At 38.1% G+C, this 22,668-nt stretch overlaps 2 protein-coding genes across 6 annotated transcripts in view; one reads left to right on the forward strand and one right to left on the reverse strand.

The window, feature by feature from the left end:
• Window positions 1-10,851, forward strand: part of LOC306853691 (vascular endothelial growth factor receptor 3) — a 62,779-nt gene extending 51,928 nt beyond the window's left edge. For 2 of the 3 annotated variants that reach the window (XM_079391285.1, XM_079391284.1), the window contains 16 exons: window positions 998-1,129; window positions 1,757-1,863; window positions 2,179-2,314; window positions 3,013-3,117; window positions 3,213-3,326; window positions 3,666-3,754; window positions 3,867-3,984; window positions 4,715-4,815; window positions 5,096-5,218; window positions 6,510-6,621; window positions 7,054-7,153; window positions 7,276-7,381; window positions 7,977-8,089; window positions 9,666-9,786; window positions 9,875-9,960; window positions 10,216-10,851. In XM_079391285.1, coding sequence (XP_079247411.1) covers window positions 998-1,129; window positions 1,757-1,863; window positions 2,179-2,314; window positions 3,013-3,117; window positions 3,213-3,326; window positions 3,666-3,754; window positions 3,867-3,984; window positions 4,715-4,815; window positions 5,096-5,218; window positions 6,510-6,621; window positions 7,054-7,153; window positions 7,276-7,381; window positions 7,977-8,089; window positions 9,666-9,786; window positions 9,875-9,960; window positions 10,216-10,426 — 1,874 coding nt within the window. In that variant the 3' untranslated portion in view covers window positions 10,427-10,851. The remainder of the gene's footprint in view (window positions 1-997; window positions 1,130-1,756; window positions 1,864-2,178; window positions 2,315-3,012; window positions 3,118-3,212; window positions 3,327-3,665; window positions 3,755-3,866; window positions 3,985-4,714; window positions 4,816-5,095; window positions 5,219-6,509; window positions 6,622-7,053; window positions 7,154-7,275; window positions 7,382-7,976; window positions 8,090-9,665; window positions 9,787-9,874; window positions 9,961-10,215) is intronic. The other variant, XM_079391283.1, reaches the window with a different exon arrangement.
• LOC306853692 (endoplasmic reticulum-Golgi intermediate compartment protein 1) overlaps window positions 10,653-22,668 on the reverse strand; it is a 28,486-nt gene continuing 16,470 nt past the window's right edge. Inside the window, exons 8-11 of one of the 3 annotated variants that reach the window (XR_013782762.1) lie at window positions 18,383-18,483; window positions 13,087-13,209; window positions 12,384-13,002; window positions 10,664-12,063 (exon numbers count right to left, since the gene is read on the reverse strand). Coding sequence is in view for 1 of the 3 variants with exons in the window: in XM_079391286.1 (XP_079247412.1) it covers window positions 12,895-13,002; window positions 13,087-13,209; window positions 18,383-18,483 (332 nt within the window). In the remaining 2 variants the exon portion in view is untranslated. Of the gene's footprint in view, window positions 13,003-13,086; window positions 13,210-18,382; window positions 18,484-22,668 lie in introns of all 3 variants that reach the window. The other 2 variants (XR_013782763.1, XM_079391286.1) reach the window with 2 other exon arrangements.

Here is a 22,668-nt window from a genome sequence, read left to right on the forward strand (position 1 = left end):
AATTAAATATTTGTGAGGTAATGACCAAACTTACTTCCAGGGAATATCACTTACTAAACCATTCCAATAAGAGATTAAATAAGGCACAGAAATAGACTCCATCTGAAACAAAACTCTCATTTTCTTATTGTTTTTTTTTACTTGGATGACGAAAGGCACTGTTTTCCAACAAATGTTTTACAAAGATCCACTGAGTGACATGAGACTGGAAAACAAAGACCTCTAAAAAGCAGGAGAACTCATGTGGCACTGCATCAGCAACAATTGCAAACTCTTTCGGACAGGAATTCCATGCTTAGCTAAAAACTCAGATTGAACCATTTTGACTGAAAAGTTGAGATACAAAAATAATTACCATTTTTAAACCAATTAAAAAAAAAGGGAGAGATTTGTGTTTATACAGTAGATTCTTGTTATTCCAGATTAGATACGAATGAGGTGTAAAATTGTGTTTAAAAATGAGGGACCAAGCCAACAACATTTGCTTATGAAAAAGAGATAATTTGACAGGGATTTTCATGATGTTATAGTTACAGATTAATAAGAAATTTAAAACCACCTAGTTTGGAAAAATAAATGATCATTAATGTTTTCACAACCGCTGGCCAAATTCAAAAACGAAACTCAAATGAAATCTACTTTGAGAGCAAGGGAGCCCCCTGGTGTTTTGGGGGCCCTACGTGGCTTGCGTATTCTGCGTATAGGGAGGATCGGCTCTGGTAATTAAGCACATATTAATGCCTTATTCTACATGACCTTATTTTACAACCCTAATCCTACCCAAAACCTAAATTTAACAACTACCTTACTAACTATTAATAAGCAGCAAATTAGGATTTTTTTTTAGGGAAAAGTCGTAGTTAATAGTAAATAAGTGTTCCCTATTCTAAAGTGTAACCGAAAAACATAAGGCAAGAAAGCCATAACAGGATGCTGAGCCTTAAAGCCATGGCTGGCTGGCAGATTGTGTGTTTGACAGTTTTGTGGATGTGTTCAGGGATCCTCCTGCAGGACTCCAATCGGACTCTCAGCATTCAGCGAGTGCGAGAGGAAGACGCCGGTCTGTACACCTGCACGGCCTGCAACCTGAGGGGCTGCGTTCAGTCCTCCGCCACTGTGTCAGTCATCGGTGAGAGCCTCTTATTTGCGTTAGGTGGCGCTGTAGTATACTTGCCCTTCAGTTGACATTATTTAGTGAAACATATACAACAGGTTCAAGCTTATACATACACAGACGAGAACACGCCATATACATTAACACTTTTGTTTTTATATCATAGTGAGTGCTTCACACACTGATGTCTGTTCTTAAATATTCTCAAGCTAATTTTAATCACTACACCCTTACTCTACCCTAACTAAAACATTATTATTTTTCTTTTGTCCCTTCATGAAGATGTGTTTGCTGTGACGACCCCAAACCCTTACCCTAACAGACATAGCTCCTTTCTAACCTTCATGCATCTTGTCTTTACCATTGTATACATAATGAAATGTGTTATATGACAGCATATTAGTATTTGTATATAAAATATAATAATTTTTTAAATATACAATATGAGAAAAAAACAAGCAGCAAATTGTCAAAACAAAAATCATATTTGTCACGCAATTATAAACTTTTGATTTTTGCAAAACAAACTTCTACAAACTGAATCTACAACATGTATTAAAGTTAAATGAGTTTAGAAGATGTGAACTTTCATATTTGGTTATAATGATAAGCATTACTACAATAACATGTTTTGTCTGCCAGGCTCTGATGACAAGACCAATGTAGAAATAGTGATTCTCATCGGGACGGGAGTCATCGCCATCTTTTTCTGGGTCCTTCTCCTTGTTATCTTCTGCAACGTCAAGCGAGTCAGTACAAAGTGTTTCCTTTTACATACAAACATAACACTTCAATGCATCTCTACTCATGAACATAGTGATTCAAGGAACATTATTGAAATCTGCACATGATGTCCTTTTCAGTAATAATATGTACTTACATCAACAATGCCTTGCCTTCAGTGCAACATTAGTGCAAACCATATCAGCACTTCAGCGCTGAACAAGAGTAGTGGAGTCAGCAATTCTACGAGACGATGTGGAGCGCAGCCGCCTTGGGCTGTTTCTGCGTTCTCATAGGCTGCGGTATCATCCATCAGTAATTGTTATGATGTTGTCCTGCAGGTGAACCCAGCAGATATCAAGACAGGCTATCTGTCAATCATCATGGACCCGGGGGAAGTGCCGCTTGAGGAGCAGTGTGAATACCTGCCCTACGACTCCAGCCAGTGGGAGATATCCCAAGACAGACTGCGCCTCGGTACTTTCACAGATAGTGAATTTTAAAAACTCTGATACAGGCTTTAATTGGTCCAAATGAAGCACATTCATGGCTTGGATCCCAGAAGTAAATGGTCTAGGAATTTTAATTCAGCATTAGGCTTGATCCGTACTCAGGAATCCTTGTGAGGAATGATATGATTAAGGGGGATTTGTGAGGGTTTGTGAGTTGATCAAAAGCAGATTTTTTTTTTAAACAAATGTAACATTAAAATATAGAACTGGGGCTGCTCAGGTATTCAAAATAAAACAGTGAAATATCTAAATATCTGTTGTTTAAGTAAAGAAGTATATAGTCTGTGTCACTGTGCTCATTTACATGTGGACAGCCGATGATAACGTTTTCAAAGTGGCTCAGTTCACAGTAAATGCTGCTTCTCACTCCATCTCTGTGAGTTTAACATGGATTCGGGAATGTAATGTGTGCTAGGTTCCCTTTTTTACATTTACAATTGCATAATTCTCGACATTTTTGTGGACAGACGTTTATAGCATTTTACCAAAATAAAAGCTCAAGGATTTGAATGTTTGAAAGTGAAGAATTTAAGACATAAATATTTGTATTATCATTTGTAATTCTTGTGAAGAGCGAACTTAAATTTGAACATGCTATTTTCTTTAGCAGCAGAGTCTTTGCTCTAATCTTGCATGCTATGTATTTATTCTTTGTTCATGCAGGGAAGGTGCTTGGGCATGGAGCTTTTGGGAAAGTGATCGAAGCTTCAATCTTTGGGCATGACAAGAAAGCCTGTTCAAATACAGTGGCAGTGAAAATGTTGAAAGGTTCAATCTTACCGAAAAACTATAGTTGATACAAAAATGTCCATTGACTTTCATATATATATATATATACTTAATGGCATGTGTGTATATCACAGAGGGAGCCACAGCCAGTGAACACAAAGCTCTGATGTCAGAACTGAAGATCCTCATTCATATTGGAAACCATCTCAATGTGGTCAACCTTCTTGGAGCATGTACCAAACCCAATGGTATGAACGTACCATTATAAAATAGATACCTTTGTTCCTGGATGCTAATTGGTCAATACAATTCATTTGATAAAATACTACGTATAGAAATATTACATCCTCAGCTGTTGTGTATATCACTGCAGCATGTAAAGTTTATGTTCCGGCAGAATGATACCACTTATAAAATGCACTTACTTTTTTTTTGTTGACATGGGCAATATGGCAGTATTTTATGAAAAAGCCATAACCTTTTAAACACTGTTTGATTGTATCCTTGTAACTCAATATTGGCATAAACCTGTTTGTCTGCAGCATCCTTCTTACTTACCATCTCTGTTTAACATCTCTGATTGTCAGGTCCTCTCATGGTTATAGTGGAATATTGTAAATATGGAAATCTCTCCAACTTCCTGCGTGCCAAAAGAGAGTTCTTCTTACCGTACAGGGTGAGAGAAATAAATAACATGATGATATAGTACATATATGCAACCTCTCACAACAGCACTACAATCAATAATAACTGATATGTGTTGTGGTGTAACGTGTTTGTGTTTGCAGGATCGTTCTCCTAAAACCCAGAGTCAGGTGCGACGAATGATAGAAGCGGGTCAGGTCAGCCAGAATGAACCTCAGCCATCCACCACTTCCAACATCAACCCTCCAGTGCAGTCTCGTGGTAAGAGTACTCAGAAATCAAAGAGCAGAATGTCTATAGATATGTGAAGATTATATATTGAATATGTACAGATGTTTACCCTGTGGATAATAAAGCTGCCTTTACGTGCTATCAGAATGACTGTGAATACAACTTCAGGGGGCATAAAAAAAAAAAAAGAAAAGTTGAGTCAGCTTTTTAGTTTTAAGTTTATACTCCTCCTACAAAAATAAGTTGAGAGAGAACTCAAAAATCTGCTGAAGCTGGTTGCCTTAAAATTTTAAGTTGGCTCAACTTTTCTTTTCTTTTTTACAGTGTAACAACAAAGCACTTGAACAGTGAAATAAAGCTTTAAATCAAATGAGCCAACTGCTTCCCAAAATGATTCTCTGTTTTGAAGCATTCGAAATGCCACAAACTGGTGACACCTGCTGGTGCAAAGAGACCTCAGCCCAAAAATGCATACAATACGCCTGTTATAAACCAGCTGCAAATGTTTTGTTGAAAGTTTAGTTCATGACGTGTAATTAACAAATCATCAAATACCATTAAATATGAAGTGTCTGTATAATAGCATAGCAACATGCTCAGAACCACAGAGCGATTTCATAGCAATACCCAAGCAATCACCCACAACAGCCTATATAACAGCCTTTTTATTGAATTGTCTTCCTGACAGTTTTCCGATTGAAATTCTTATATAATGCATTTAAGCTTTTTCTGATATTTTCTTTTGTTTTTCTTTCCCCAGTTGCAGTGGATGATCTCTGGAAGACTCCACTCACGATAGAGGATTTGATTTGCTACAGCTTTCAGGTTGCTCGAGGGATGGAGTTTCTGGCGTCTCGTAAGGTACATGTCAAACGTATTCAAGCTCGACCTCACATTTAGCATGTTGTAGGTTATTAATAGGTGAACTTTAGATCTCTTCTAGAGCTGTCTATGCTCATCGAACGGAGGAAAGTTATGCTGAATACAGATTTTTACAAATGGGGACAAATACCAAAAAAATAAAATCTTATAATAAAACAAAACACATATTTGATGATGAGAAAGTAGCAAATATTTTAGATCTGCTCATCTATTGTGAAATAAAGTATAGATATAGTAATCTTGAATTTTTTTCTGACAGTGCATTCATCGTGACCTGGCGGCCCGCAACATCCTCCTGTCCGAGAACAACGTGGTGAAGATCTGTGACTTTGGTTTAGCACGGGACATCTACAAAGACCCTGACTATGTGCGCAAAGGCAATGTAAGAGAAACCCATTAAATAAAAGCATAATCAAAAGTTCTCTTTTGTAGTATTGTAGTATGCATCTCATGAAAACTGTGAAGACAAAGTCCAGGTCACATTTCACTCCAAAATAAAAAAGGAAATTTTATTCGATGCAAATACTTCCTCAATTTTCAATATTGTAAAAAGTATTTTAAAAAGAATACAAAATAATATATTTTAAATATTTATATTAGTGCTGTCAAATCGCGATTTATCACATCCAAAATAAAAGTTTTTGTTTACAAAATATAAGCGTGTGTACTGTGTATATTTATTATGTATAAATAAATACAAACACATGCATGTATATATTTAAGAAAAATGTTTTGTTTATATATTAAATATATTTATATATAATTTAAAATATAATATAAATGTATATACATGTAAATATTTTCAAAATATATACTGTATGTGTGTGTGTGTGTGTGTGTGTGTGTATATATATATATATACATAAATAAACCGTACACACACATATTATGTAAACGAAAACTTTTATTTTGGATGCGATTAATCGTGATCAATTTCATTTTTTCAATGATTAATCGTTTGACAGCACTAATTTGACATATAATTATAGTATTTGTAGTACAGCATTTAATAAATTACTGAACTTTAACGAATCTGCAATACTTTTGTTGGTTCTGTTCTGTTTACCCTGGGGGGTTATCGCTGCTCTCCCTGCTCTCATCCATGCTAGGGAGCTCTTGCCCAGAACAGAACCATACCACCAATCCAAACTATGTGCTGATTTTCAATCATCTTTGACGATAGTGATCCTGACAGAAATAACATTCTCACAAAAATTTTTTGAAAAGGTCTTCAAGATGTGTTTGTTTTCTTATTCATTTATTTATATTTCATTTTGATTTTTATGTAAAATGTGACCTGGACATGCGAAATGTGACCCCACATGAGATTCAGTATGAATGCATTTCAGTAAAGGCCAGTGGTTAAAAATGACTTCTCTGGCCTTTGCGTCATGATATAAAGATATCAGCAATCTATTGAAAATTGTCAGAAATGTTGGGGCAACATTGAATACATAATAAATATCATTTGAAAAAATTAAATACCGAAGCAAAAGATGAACATGTTACTGCATGGCATAAACATAATGAAGCAGAAAGGGAAGGTTTATGAGAGTACCCTTGAGAGGCATTGATGAATGGTTGACCTACTGCAAATCATATCAGCTCCAGGATCATAAGAGTGTATTTTCCTACAGGCACTATTATAGGTGAAATGTTATCTGTCTTTGCAGGCTAGACTGCCGCTGAAGTGGATGGCTCCAGAGAGCATCTTTGATAAGGTTTACACCACTCAGAGTGATGTATGGTCATTTGGAGTGCTGCTCTGGGAGATTTTCTCACTAGGTAAGAGTCTACCTGATACCTGAGCACTGGCAATTCCTCAAACCCTTTTCTGCTCATATATATGGTGTAATAATTATTTTCTTGTTTTTGAAAGTCTCTTATGCTCACCGAGGCTGCATTTACTTCATAAAAAAATACAGTAGTACTTTAAACTGATTTCTATTTTATACATTTTAAAATATAAGTTCTTCTTTTGATGGAACCCCCTGAATTTTCTGCAGTCATTATTTAATTCTTCACGGTCACCTGATCCCTCAGAAATCATTCTAATAAGCTGATATGCTGCCCAAGAAACGTTTTTTGAATTGTTCAATTATTGGTCCTTAAAATAAAGTGTCACCCTACAAATGAATTCTGTTCTGTTCTGTTCAAATTTTCTTAAACTTGTATAAAGTCTTTGATCACAGACTTGATTGTATCATGTCCCATTAGGAGCGTCTCCATACCCAGGCATCCAGATCGATGAAGATTTCTGCAAGCGACTCAAAGACGGTACCAGGATGAGGGCACCAGACAACGCATCCCCTGAAATGTGAGCATTGGCCTGATGACTCTGTCTGTGTGTTTGATCAACTCCAAGCTGCTAGTCAGACTGATGATAGCATACTGAGATGAAACTCTGAGCGCTCTGACGTGTGACCCGTGTTCTGCTAGATATGGCATCATGCTGGCCTGCTGGCAGGGCGAGCCCAGGGAGAGACCCATGTTTCCAGCTCTGGTGGAGATACTTGGAGATCTACTTCAGGAAAACAGTCTACCCGTGAGAAAAAAAACAAAAAAAACATATGTGACCCTGGACCACAAAAACAGTCTTAAGTCGCTGGGGTATATTTGTAGCAATATCCAAAAATACATCGTATGGATCAAAATTATTGATTTTTCTTTTATGCTAAAAATCATTAGGATATTAAGATTAAAGATGTTCCATGAAGATATTTTGTAAATTTCTTACCGTAAATATATCGAAACTTCATTTTTGATTAGTAATATGCCTTGCTAAGAACTTTAAAGGCGATTTTCTTAATATTTTGATTTTTTTTTGCACTCTCAGATTCCAGATTTTCAAATAGTTGTATCTCGGCCAAATATTGTCCGATCCTAACAAACCATACATCAATGGAAAGCTTTTTTTATTCAGCTTTCAGATGATATATAAATCGTAATTTAAAAAAATTGACACTTAAGTCTGGTTTTGTGGTCCAGGGTCACAAATGTTTCTGTAGATTCAGTAATAATATTGGCGTATTACACACTACCTTCTTTATATATCAACTCAGCTGGTTATAAAATTGATAGAATGGCTAACGGTGTATATTGTAGTGATTATGTGAAATAGGTTTTTTATTTTATTTTAGGAAATCCCGTTCAATGTGTCTCAGAGCTCAGAGGATGATGGCTTCTCACAAGCTTCCTCTAGACCACCATCACAAGAGGAGATCAGACTCGCCTGCAACACAATGTCCACTCGGTACATACACATTTTATATCAGTGTTGGGGGCCTTATGTAGACTTATAATGTTCTTAACTCTGTAAAGCAGGGGTCATCAAACTTGATCCTGGAGGGCCGGTGTCCTGCAGAGTTTAGCTCCAGCTTGCCTCAACACACCTGCATGGAAGTTTCTAGTATACCAAGTAAGACCTTGATTAGCTGCTTCAGGTGTGTTTGATTAGGGTTGGAGCTAAACTCTGCAGGACACCAGCCCTCCAGGACTGAACTTGTTTTTTTTTTTTTTATAAATATATACTGATACATCATTCTTTTATGGCTCATATAGTATGATACAAGAGAATATGGAGCTCATACTCAATGAGGATAAAACACCTCAATTTTATTCACCCAAAAAAATAAAGAAAAAATGCAATTCGGGTAACTTGCTGATATTTACGAAATTCTGATATTTTGGAAGGTAAATCAATGAGATCTTTGTAGCTCTATAGCAGACTTCTTACAGATATTATTACTCTTACAGCATAGTATTACTCATGCATAAAAATGACATGGTACATGCATAACACTGAGCTAACAACAAGTTGTCACTCTATATACCCGTTACCAAAATAGACTCATCCAAAACTTCAGAAATGTACGCTGGAGGATTTTTGTCTATTATGACTAGTGCCACAATGTTCTGGAATGATTCAGAAAGCACTAGATTTTTACAGAATATAGTACAGAATGTTACAGAAACTTCTAGAATGTTCCCATCTTTGTGAAAGCAAAATATCTTTAAAAAAAAGACCATGCAAAACAGTACAAAAACTTTTCTGTACTAAACCAATTTTTCATAATTATATTTATATACATTATAATGATAGAAGTTCTAAAATTTACCTGACCTAAATATTTAACAAAATATTATGTAGTGCAATAGTACAATAATAATTTACACCACAGAACTACAGAAGAACCAGAAAAAATTAAGGTGAAACTAGTTTTTGTTACTTTGTATAATTAAGTTCAGATCAGTAAGTGTTCTTCTTGAAATTGTACTAATGATAAAAAATTATTCTTTCCTTTGCTTTATAAAATCAGTAAAGATTTTACAGGAAAAAGGGGCATGAAGTGGGGCATTTTTAGTATTAGCTTATTAGTACTAGCTTCTACTTGCCAAGTATAAACTATCAACGACAGAAGGCATGTAATATATTGTGCACAACAGGTTTTCAAGTTGATCATGTTAAGAATTTAGAGGCCTTAGAAATTCATGTACCTCAAATATGATAGAGTAGGTTTAACAGGGTTAAAGTAATATTAGTACTGTCTTGTAGTATGCTGGATTAAGAATTCAAATGAGCCTATAACCCTTAGTATGAAAAACATTATGTCTATGATAAATGTGTCTTATCAAGGAGAGATGTGCTATTGTCTTTCTAATCAGTCAGACTTAGATTTTTACACAACGGACAATGAAACAGAAAAAAAACCTCATGTATTTACATTAAAGAATTTCTTGGCCTCTCAAGACCAAAATATTATAGACACAGCCACCTAAATGGACTTTCCACTGTTCTTTATTGAATATAAATGCTTCTCTCTGACCAGATATTACAACTGTGTGCCTTTCGCTGGCTGCATCATGGTCGGACCCTCCAGCACGTGTCACTCACGAGTGAAGACCTTTGAGGAACTTCCTCTGGAAATGACATCACACAAGACACATCATGTACGACGAAGACCTCCAGTATATGTATAGTCTTTATAAGCTAAAGATGTTAATGTATTTTGTTTCATACATTTTTGTGTGCCTGTAGGACAGCCAGACAGACAGTGGGATGGTTTTGGCATCAGATGAGCTCGAGAGGTTTGAACACAAGCACAGAGAGGCCATGTTGAAAAAGTAGGTGATACTGAAAATTCTGCACACCATTTAACACAGGCGTTCCCCAACACTGCACATTTTGCATGTCTAGTAGTAGCAACTCTAAGACCTGAAATGGGTGTGCCAGACAATGAAAATGTGCAGTGTTTGGGAACCCCTGATTTAACATAAGAAAAATGACTTTGCTTACTCCGTTTATAATTGATCAGTTTTCATACTCTAGAGTTTCATTAATTATTTTGTCATTGTGTGAACTCTCACATCGGCCTGTAGTCCATCGGCAGGCCGCAGCACAGAGCGCCTCATCAGTTCTCCGTCCATCAGCAGCAGCACACTGCGCCCACCCTTCTTCAGCCAACTCTCAGGCCAAACCTTCTACAACAACGAGTACGGCCAGCTGTCGGAGGAGGGCATCAGCGACTTCTTCTCCTCGTCGGATCAGGCCATATACCAGGGAGCCTGCCCGGCAACCTCCAACCTGTAACAGCACCGATTGGCCAGTCGTAACCAGGCCCCGACCCCTCACAACTAACTGCACTGAAGTCTAGCTTGGTAAAGTTCTCTTAGCAGCCACTGGGTGGCACCATTATGTCAATTTCAAACAAAAAGTATTTTATCGCATTACATATATCTTTACATAAAGAGTAAACTTCTTATTTGTACAAAAATGAGAGAAAAGAACCAGAATGGAGAAAAAAATAAAGGAATATATCATCTTTTGACTGATTTTTATTTTTCATTGTTTAAGTGACATTTGATGTTAAATATTTTTATAAATTTGACAAAACTGCATAAAACAATTATATGGTTATATTTTAAAAATAATTTTATGGAAACATGTATTATATTTTTTTATCAGGAGACATTATTATTAAAGACAATAAACTCAAAGCACTCATTTAATAACCTAATTAAGAAACAAGTCTTGTGTTGAATGGCTCCATAACGTTTATTTTGATTTCTTTTCAACATTATGGTACACCTTAAAACAAAAACTAACCTGAATTTTGAAAAGACAAACAAACAAACAAACAATGAAACCAGCAGTCACTGTGGTTTATTCGAACCATGGTAAACAAAGACAGAATATAAAGTGGCGCAGCCCAGATGATGACGTCCATTTGATTAAGTAGGGCTAAATTATATCTGCTGAAACGAGCACGGAAACTCAACAGTCATGGTTTGTTTGAATAAAGTTTGACTAAAAAGTTAACTTTAAAGGTTCTAAAAGATCATGACATATCCAAGTAGTTTGAGCCACGAAGCTGAAACGTAGGTTGTGGTTTCTGTTCACATTAAATGTAGTGAAAATACACTTCTGTTGCCATGTCAACTTGTGGCAACGACGCATTTGACGCGTAGCTTGATTTCATGCAGAACAGTCCTGTGTAACCACTGCGACCAGATTTTAGAGCATGGTCAAAACACTGACAGGAAATTATTCAGCTTCTTTACAGCAGTGTTGAGTCGAGAGGGAACGCTTGACAAGACGTAAACAACACGTTTCCAGCCTAATCTTCAAAACAATAAAAGGTTAACCATTATGGACTGAGGAAATAAAAGTACCGTTAAGCCACAAAGTACCTTTAGAGACACGGAAATAAACAAAAAAAAATTCCTTCAAGAGTCTTTTAGTTAAAAAAGAAGACATTCATAAATTCCCTACAATCAAACATTCAAAATAAAATACAGGTCTACAACCAGAATGAAATCAGAGTGCAAGATAACCAAAATGTAACATGGAAAGACAATCTGGGAATACATATTACATAATTAAAAAAATACGACCAGCATCCGCTTCTTTAAAAACATACAGGTTCATCTCATGAAATATGTAAAGCTCACAGTCCACCCCCAAATCAAAAGAAATAAGAAAATCAATCCGATTTTAGAAACATTAAAATAGTTTGGCTTGACATTTTCATGATAATTAATCACATTTTACCTCAAACTCTTATTACCATAATGCATCTGGACATAGTTCTCAATGATAATTCCCATTAGTGTAATACAATTCTGTAAAAATACAGTAAAATAATTTAAATCTGCACATATAAAAGGCAAAAAAACAAATACTTCCCTGATGTGCAAACTCACCATGGCCCGGTTTCACAAACAAGGCTTAGCTTAAGCCAGGATTAGGCCTTAATTAAATTAAGATATTTAAGCAACTTTTACAAAAATGCCTTAGAAGAAAACATTAAGGTGTGCATCTTGACACAGAACAATGACACAAGATATTTTCAGTTGAGACAGCTCAGACATGCATTTTAGTCTGGGACTAGCTTCAGCCTTGTCTGTGAAACCGGGGGTATAATTAATACAAAATTATTTGCATAATGAGAATCGGGAGAAATGGGTTTAACTGTCATGAAAATAAATCTCGATGCAAAAATAATTTTTGCCCATTTCGCGGGGCAATATGACCCCAAAAATCAAACAAAACATGCTCTTTGATGGGTTTCATGAGGTTAACCCAATCATATCAAGCAGGACTTGGTAAAAAGCTCAGTCCCTACGAAGGTACACATTGAATCAATTGAGTGATTATTTCTCTTTAAGGATTATTTTCTATTTAAACTCTTTCACTATAACCGATCAAAGTGAAACTATGCCTTGTATGTAACACTATACACTTGCACATCTCAGTCACATGTATTTGAAAGAGAAAACCCTGGCATCCTTCCAATGAGTGAGACAGGTTCCACATCTATGAAAGTTGTGGGCGAATTAATATGGCAGCGAAGTAAGGAAAACACCTACATGCCCCAAATGAAATGCCTTTAATTCATTGTATTAAATGTTTAGAGATGAAAACCAGTCTATCCAAATGAGCACACAGAGAATTTAACTGTTTTCCAGTTAATGTGGGTCATAATAACAGGGTGTAATGATGGGTGTGCAGAGGTTTGGCTGGCATAAATAAAAGGCATTGTACGTAGTTATGAGTACTCATGACATTTTCCCAATCTGGATTTTCTTCCAGGCTTCAGAGGCCGTGAATATGCAGGAGTCAATGATGCCAGCCACCGTGAACGTCCCACCGATGATAGCGCAAATCTGACCGAGACAGAGTCAATATATATATATCATTAGGAAGCGAGAGACAGAGAGAGAAAGAGAGAAACACAGAGAGCGACTTACAGTAGTGATGAAGCGGTAGAACGGCTGCCTCCTCTCTGTGTATTTCACTGTGATTGGACTCAGGTCATAGCGAAACCATATCGCTGGGATGATGCGTCCCGTATGACTGTATGCCACATACTCCTAGAAAACCACCCAACAAATAGAACTTTAGTTTGGGGACTAATTCTCACTATTGATTAACTATTAACGACGAATAAACTCCTAATTTGCTGCTCATTAATAGTAAGTTAGTTGTTTAGTGTAGGTATGGGGCAGATTAAGTGATCTAAAATAGAGTCATGCAGAATAAGACATTAACATGTGCTTTATAAACGCTAATAAACAGCCAAAATGCTAGTAATTTACAAGCCAATAAGAAACTAGTTAATAGCGAGAATTGGTCCCTGAACTAAAGTGTTAACAAGCTTTTTCCATTTTCATGCGTAATAAAAGATCAACTCTTTGACATTACAATAGTATATATGTGACCCTGGACCACAAAACCAGTCTTAAATCGCTGGGGAATATTTGTAGCAATAGCCAAAATTACATTGTGTGGGTCAAAATTATCCATTTTTCTTTTATGCCAAAAATCATTAGTATACTGGACTGTCAGTGCACTATATTCCAGTAATTTTAAACTGAATACATGTGTTCTTCATATTCAAGAGGTGGAAATTCATTTTCTTTATAGGGGAACAGATTTTTACAGTGGAATTCCTACATTACCCATGATTCTGCAGAGAACTACACCAATCAGAGACCTGAAATGATCAAACCATGCCAAAAGAGCTACACCCACTCCCTCTCCCTACTCTTGCAAACTACTTAAATATTTGAATATGCAGATTTTGCAATAAACATAAAATATATTGTTTTAATATGCATATATATATACATATATATATATATATATATATATATATATATATATAATTTTTTTTTTTTTTTTCCACATTTAATATTACTCAATTGTTTTTCATTTGATTATGTCATGTTAATAAGCTTCATGGGGTTGCATTTCTTCTTCCTCAAAGTTAAGTAGAGTACAGTTGTGTTCAAAATAATAGAAGTGTGTTTAAAAAAGCAAGTAAAGCTCGAAATCCTTATAATAACTTTTACTTCAATACACACAAATGCATTGGGAACATTGCACATTCAATTATAAATCAAAACATGAAGAAAAATTTAGCAAATTTGTTATTACTTTACAGAAAGTGAAGAAAAAGGAATATTAGGCTGTTCACAAAAATAGCAGTGTCTGCATTTTTCTTTACAAAGTCAAACATTTCCTGTATAAACTGAAAAATGCTTGAAGATTTACCTTTGCTGTGAATCACTGAACTAATATTTAGTTGTATAGCCATGGTTTCTGAGAACTGCTTCACATCTGTGTTGCATAGAGAACAGGTATTCCAGCCCTGGACGATTGCACTACAGACCACAATTCCTCTCCATTTCTTGGTTTTGCCTCAGAAACAGCTTTTTTGATGTCACCCTACAAGTTTTCTATTGGATTAAGGTCTAGAGCAGTGCTTCACAAACCTGTCCTGGAGGACCCCTAGCCCTGTGCATTTTGTATGTCTCCCTATAACACTTGATTCAACTCATCACCTCGTTAGTAGAGACTGCAAGACATGAATTGGGTGTGTCTGATAAGGGAGACATACAAAATGTGCAGGGCAGGGGGCCTCCAGGACAGGTTTGAGAAGCACTGGTCTAGAGATTGGGCTGGCCACTCCATAATGTTAATTTTGTAAATGCTGCTGGCTTACTGGTGTGTTTGGTGTCGTTGTCTTGTTGAAACACCCATTTCAAGGGCATTTTCTCTTCGGCATAAGGCAACAAACCCTCTTTAAGTAGTTTAATGTACTCAAACTGATCCACGATCACTGGAATGCGATAAATAGGCCCAACACATGGTATGAGAAACATACCCATATCACGATGCTTGTGCCACCATGCTTCACTGTCTTCACATTGTATTGAATTCAGTGTTTGGGGATCGTCTGACAAACTGTCTGCGGCACCTAGACCCAAAAAGAACAATCTTGCTTCATCAGTCCACAAAATATTGCGCCATTTCTCTTTAGGCCAGTCAATGTGTTCTTTGTTCTTCGAACAAACTTAGTTTTCGTTTGGGGGCAAAAAAGAAGTTTGAAAAGACAGAGACGGTATACTGTTTTCAACATTCCAGATTTTTTTTTTTAATACTACGGGGCTGTTGAATGCTTGAATCTGATTGGCTGACGAACGTTCTAAGGCGTGCAATTATTTTCAGGGAAACGCACGGCGAATGTAGTTCCAGGCACCGCATTACATGTCCATATCACTTCGCCAAATGATTTGCGTTATTTCAAAGGTCCTTACAGCCTACAACAGCAAAAGAACCAAAAACCCACAACGACACTGGCCAAACAAATAAATATAGTAAACAAAAGGATACAATCGACAGATTATATCCATGTTTTTGCCACAAAATAATGCTTTATTATGTATGGAAGCACATAGCCCATCTCTCCCGGTCTCTCTCCCTCACAGATGCACAGTTTGCATGTTAACATAAGCGCTAATGTTGTTAGCGCTACTCTGATAATTTTATCAGTAACATAGTTTAACAACTTAAAAACTACATGACTTCTCACAAGTGAGGTAACAACAACGGTGCTGTTCGTGAAGAAAATTAACTTTAAGCTTCACTATAAGTAGAGACATTGCTGCCGAACACTTTTAAGAGACGCACAGACTCACAGGTATTTTTTTTAATAATTTTTAATAATTTGAGTTTTGTTATTATATGTTATAGCATTTCATTTACTGTATACCTTTCAAATTCGCTTATTGAAAGAACAACAGCAGTACACAAAAAAAAAAAAAAGTTGAGCCAACTTAAAATTTGAAGGCAAACCAGCTTCAGCAGATTTTTGAGTTCTCAACTTGTTGTTTTAAATTTATACAACAAAAAGTTGAGAATCTCCTACAAAAATAAGCTGGTTGCCTTCCAATTTTAAGTTGGCTCAACCTTTTTTTTTTTTTTTTACAGGGTATGGTGTAACATTTATTTGAAACATGCATTTGGTACTTGCTACCTTATATCTTTACGCTTTCATTTCATTCTTTTCATGGCTTTGGAAAACTTGCACCTGATGTTTCTCTATGTCGCTTTTTGCATAACTCCGGGTTGTCCACACCAAGCTTCATTGCGATTTCTTTCTAGGAATTAAATGTTTTCTCTGAATCTTTAAAGTCTCCCTGCGAGCGATTGTACAGGTGCTGATATATTTGTGGCAGTTCAGCTATTCGACACAGTGTGTTTATGTTAGTGATTTGGAGATGTTGCTCTCCTGCCTGACCTTTGTTGAATGAGAAACGAACCAGGAAAAATTCATTTTTTCAGCAACGGGACTTTGCGGGGGCTTCTTGCCGATAGCTTGGCTTCACATAGGCGTCTTCTAATTGTTACAGTACTCACAGTAACTTTAGACTTTCTTTGATCACCCTGGATCATTGGCTGAGTTTTTGCCATTTTGGCTATTCTTCGATCCATTCGAACAGTAGTTTTCCATTTTCTTCCACATCTTTCTGGTTTTGGTTGCCATTTTAAAGCATTTGATATTTTAGCTGAGCAGCCTATAATTTTCTGCACTTCTTTATCTGTTTTCCCCTCTCTAACCAAGTATTTAATCAAAGTACGCTATTCAGTTGAACAATGTCTAGAACGACCCATTTTACTCAGATTTTCAGAGAGAAATGCACAGTACAACATTTGTTGCCTTTGTCCTTAAATAAGGGCCACTTGTTTGACACCAGTTTTTTTCTGAATTATTTACCTCTAATTAAACTCCACACTGCTATTATTTTGAACACGCCCTTTTCAATTAATGAGTCAATTACACAGAATCAACAGCATGTCGTGACTGTTGGGTCTGATGGTTTTCTATTATTCTACCACACCTACTAGTAAAATATTTGCCATGTAGAAATGTAATTTCTACCAAAAACAGTGATTGATCTGGTTAGTGATGTTGGACTGCTATTATTTTGAACACAACTCTATGTCCGATTTTCAAATAATTGTTTGCTTCAAATTAAAGTTTGTAAAACTGATTCACTTCGTAGCTGGCTGGCTTGGGTTTATGGCTTATAACTCTTTCAAAAAGTAAAATAAATAAATAAAACTCTTTGAAGAAATCCCTATAGCAAAAAATAATGGGAAGAATACTCAGGGAACCAAGGTCTCTCAAAAAGTAAGCACTGTTGCACTATGCCAAAACTCAAACCCCTCCTAAAGCAAACATATGCATTTCAGGTTATGTATTTATATTCAGATATTCTTTTGTAGGCCTACTGGATAATGTAAGTAGCAGTACTGAAAATTACTGAAAAGACTTCAGAAATCAATTTCACAACCTTAGAAGAAAAATTATATATTATAACTTACATTTTAACTTCGCAAGACAGGCTTTTGCTTGTATAATATAAATGCATACAGTTGTGTTGTTTTCCTTTATATTACTTATTATAAATAATACAGAATTTTATGTGAAATCAGAAAATACATATAAGTGAAGAAGTGGTGACCCCTGAAATCAGGTGTCAATTTAATAAGACAGAAATGAATAAATTACTTTTTATTTGGTTTCAATGAATAATTATTTAGGTTCAAATATTGAGACCTAAAAAAAAAATACAAAAACAAATGTATGTAAAACCCACAGGAAAAAAGAAAAATTATAAGCAGCCTAATTGAGTAAGGATAAAACACTCATAGTCAAGTCAAATCTCCAGTTTAAAACCAATGTAAGCCATTTAAATGTAAAATGGAATTTGGCCACAATTATGGCCGCACCATTACTCATTAAAAAGCAGTCTTTGGCCTACAAGCAATACGTATAATAATACCGAATTTGACCAGCGTTGACAAAAACTCCATAATCAACTATACATACTCATATGAATATTAAATCAGTTGCTGCTGAACACTTTCAGACTTTCTGTTTCACACACGGTGTCTCCTAGAGCCTTGCAGAGTCAGAACAAAGGTTTGACACTACATTCATACTTTGAGTACTTTTTACACCCTCTGAATAAGAACAACCTGACTACATATTAACTCACAGTACATGACCTTCTGGTCACGTACACACATAATGCCGCCAGCTGTCACTGCAAACACCCGCTAAGTGTCTTTAGAGGTGATAAACGGTTGATGGTACTTAATAATAGAGAGCCATCAGCAAAGTGCATTCATATATTTAGACTCGCAACTTCACGCAAGCTTCTCAGTAACGTGGCTGCGCCGGTCTCAGATTACCTTGTTTGCCACGGTGTACTGGTAGGAAAATCTCTGCTTCCCTCCCAGGTCCTCATAAACTGTAGGGACGATCTTGAGTATGTAATCGTGTGATGCTAAAGCTGAAGAAAAAGAAACACATGGCTTTATTTCTCAAGAATTTATACACAGATACAGATAAACAAACAGGATGATGGCTTATTTAATTTGAGTGACGTAGTTCTTTCTCCTGTTACTATGATATATTTATGTGCTGTTTTGTAATACAATCTGTGTGACTTGTGTTCGGTTGGACGCTCATAAGCATTGCACTTCGATGTCTCTCAGTTACAGTGGGCACGGAAAGTATTCAGACCCCCTTAAATTTTTCACTCTTTGTTATATTGCAGCCATGCTAAAATCATTTAAGTTCATTTTTTTTCCTCATTAATGTACACACAGCACCCCATATTGACAGAAAAACATGAATTGACAGAATTGTTGACATTTTTGAAGATTTATTAAAAAAGAAAAACTGAACTATCACATGGTCCTAAGTATTCAGACCCTTTGCTGTGACACTCGTATATTTAACTCAGGTGCTGTCCATTTCTTCGGATCATCCTTGAGATGGTTCTACACCTTCATTTGAGTCCAACTGTGTTTGATTATACTGACTGGACTTGATTAGGAAAGCCACACACCTGTCTATATAAGACCTTACAGCTCACAGTGCATGTCAGAGCAAATGAGAATCATGAGGTCAAAGGAACTGCCTGAAGAGCTCAGAGACAGAATTGTGGCACAGATCTGGCCAAGGTTACAAAAACATTTCTGCTGTACTTAAGGTTCCTAAGAGCACAGTGGTATCCATAATCCTTAAATGGATGACGTTTGGGATGACCAGAACCCTTCTTAGAGCTGGCCGTCCGGCCAAACTGAGCTATCGGGGGAGAAGAGCCTTGGTGAGAGAGGTAAAGAAGAACCCAAAGATCACTGTGGCTGACCTCCAGAGATGCAGTCGGGAGATGGGAGAAAGTTGTAGAAAGTCACTGCAGCCCTCTACCAGTCGGGGCTTTTATGGCCCGATGGAAGCCTCTCCTCAGTGCAAGACACAAAAGAACACCTGCTAACAAGACACAAAAGAACACGTAGACGCACAGAGCCAGATAGATCCTACTGATGACAACAGCGAATAGCGGGATGCCCTAGCGAGAAGGGAAGCCTGTGAGCAAAGGTTCCTTGAAGCTGAGAGTAAGAGCATGGAGTTACTGTGGTCCAAGTTTGCAGCACCGGACATAGACGATCTTGTAAAACAGTTCAAGTCTGCGTTTGCTCGGGCTGAGGTGCTCGGGGAAAAGAAAGTAGTGCCATGGGCACAGCAAGGAGTTGAAAGTGGTAAATTAAATAGGAAACTCTGTGAACTCAGGGAGGCTGTGTACACTTGGAGAGACTATCGGCCTCATGGAAAAGACAGATGGATGCTCTTTTTATCATTGAGAGAGGATAGGAAGCAACTGATGGATGGATGGATGGATGGACATACCGACGTGAAAATGAGGTCATGAAGAGGAATAGTACAGAACTAAAAGACGATGGAGATGGCGACAGAGGTGACGAGGAAAAGGATGAAGACGATGGGAGCGATGTCGCGGTCGGTGAGCAAGCATATCACAACGCTATCGACAGTCTTACAGCTGAAGATAACGTCATCTTAACCCAACCAGTAACCCTTACTATTGATTCTCCACCTGTTAACGACCAGTCTGCTGTTGTCAATCCGTCCATTAATGGGCAGGGAAATGTTTATGTCACAAGCTCTTCTTCATTCATGGCCACAGGCAAAGTAAACATCCCGACTTATGCTGCTCAAGGTGCTACAGTCACTGGTCGACCTCAGAGCAGGTATGAGTCAGCTACCAACTGTAGACCCCAACAGACTTTACAGCCCACCCTGCAGTCCAGACAGTGTGATGGTGGACTTGGTGTCAGTTTCGCTCTACCTCCAACCCTTGGCAGCACACCACAACTGTCTAGTGTTCGTACTGCGCTACCCGTCGATCTCAGCATGGGACGAGGTAATAGCATGCCATATAGAAGCCCTGGTTCATACGCCGGTGGAGATAATAGCTCTCAGTGGATTAGACCAGTGAAGTATCCAGGCGCAAGCGGAACCTACGGGGTCGAGGGAATGCAAGAAACTTCACTTGCTGGATAGTATTAATGAGTCTGTGAAAAGTGGACTCAGACTGTTGCGTTGCAGAGATGTAAGCAATATCTTCAGGCAATTAGAGAACCGTTATGGTGACAAAGCACAAACGGCTGAGGAGATCGTGTTGGAACTTCAATCACGGCCTGCTGTAAAGAACCACCAGCCACGAGAGATGTTAGAGTTGATTCTTGCAGTGGAGAGAGCTGCAATGGACCTCACAGACCTGGGGTGCGCGGACGCTGTACAGAATCTACTGGTGATTCGGTCTTTGGAGAGTAAACTCCCGGATTTTATGAAAAGAGAGTGGCTCATGTGCGTGGGAAACCCTGTTAACAATGTCCACCCAGGAAACCGTTTCGACAGACTTTTGATGTTCCTGGAAGAACAAAAATCGTTACTCGTGAGGTTGGAGCAGTTGCTGCCCAGCAAGCATCACCTGCTAATGCTCCTGAGAGACCGAGCTACCGGGAGAAACCAGGTGACAGGTGGAGAGGGAGGAAGTCGTTCACTAAGACTACATCAAGGGAAGTCAAAAGAGATTCCAAGCAGATACCATGTGCTATGTGTGGGGATGAAGAACATGGAGGTAAACTGTTTCGCTGTAAAACTTTCAGGAAGGCCAGTCTGTCAGAGAAGAAAGCTCAGGTGAAAAAGGCAAAAGTATGTTCAAAGTGCCTGGTTGTACATGAAATCAATGATAGCTGCACTCCAAGGTTCCTCTGTCATAAAGAAGAGTGTAGTAAAGGCGACAAAACAGCGGATCACCACTATTTCCTCTGCCCTAAGGCATCAACGAAGAAGGACGCTGCTAAGAGGGAAAACAAAGCAGAGGAAAAGCGGGAATCTTGTGGTCCGACAGAGGAGCAAGAGACTGTGTTCGCTGAGTTGGGACTGACTCCTCACCAATTGGAGGCTGTCCGTAGAGCCTGTACTAACAAGGCTTCGTCGACAGTGTATTCTGGCAAGGGTCTGATAGAACAGAGTGGTTTGAAAGAACATCCGGTTCTTATGATGCTTGTATCTGTCACGTTAAAGAGAGGAGACAGCCTTGGAGCTTTGGTCGATCTTGCTTCTGACACGAATTACATTACACACCAAGCTGCAGAAAGACTCGGACTGACAGGTGAGCCAATCATTCTTGTCGTGCATGGGGTTGGCTCGATGAAAGTGAAAGTTGAGACAAAAAGGTATCTCGTGAAAATAAAAGTGTGGACATCACGAGGAACCCTGAAGCTCCATGAGATGATCTGCTACGGGATGGCCGACATTGCCAAAGTGGATCATGTGGTGAGTTTGAAGCGATTAGAGCAGTTTTTCCCGGAAGCTAAGCCGGGTGAACTGGCCCGTCCACGGAAGATCGATTTATTGATCAGTACTCGGGAAGGCCGTTTAGCACCGCAAAGGTTGCAAAGGGTCGGCGACTTGGTGTTGTGGGATGGTCCTCTGGGCAAGATCGTGAGTGGTGCGCATCCAAACCTCTTTGAAGAAGTGAAGGTGATCTTATGGCAGTCGAAGACGCACTTCGCTCACGCAATGAGGACAGTAGCCGTCAAAGTTGAGGAATACTTTGTGAAAAGGCCAGGAAGCCATTTAAGGCAAGAAAGCAGTGTGAAAGTTCGAACGACAGCAGCATGCAATAAAGAGGTCCTTGAGTGGCTAAAATGGGATAGCATCGGTGCTGCCTGTAACCCTACCTGTGGAGGATGTCGCTGTGGTAAGTGCACACCGGGGGGAAAGGAGATGTCTCTTGCTGAGGAGAAAGAGCTAGAGATAATAAAAGGCAGGTCTAACCTACAGAGAGGGAGATGCCCACAGTGACCAGCCACATTGTGATGCGAAGTACCCCTGGAAGGAAAACCTAGCCTCTCTTCCCAACAACCGAAAGGCTGTGGAGACAACATTCCTGAGGGCTGAGAAGCGGCTCCTGAAAGACTCCCTGTGGAAAAAGACTTACATGGAGCAAGTCCACGAGATGGTAGAGAGGGGAGCGGCTGTTAAGCTAACTAAGGATGTGATGGACAGCTGGGATGGTGCTGTGTGGTGGGTGAGCCACCTAACTGCTCCAAATCCGCACTCGGTGACTACGCCAGTGCGCCTCGTCTGGAATAGCAGCCAG

The sequence above is a fragment of the Barbus barbus genome, assembly GCF_936440315.1.
Source record: "Barbus barbus genome assembly, chromosome: 33".
Classification (NCBI taxonomy): Eukaryota; Metazoa; Chordata; class Actinopteri; order Cypriniformes; family Cyprinidae; genus Barbus; species Barbus barbus.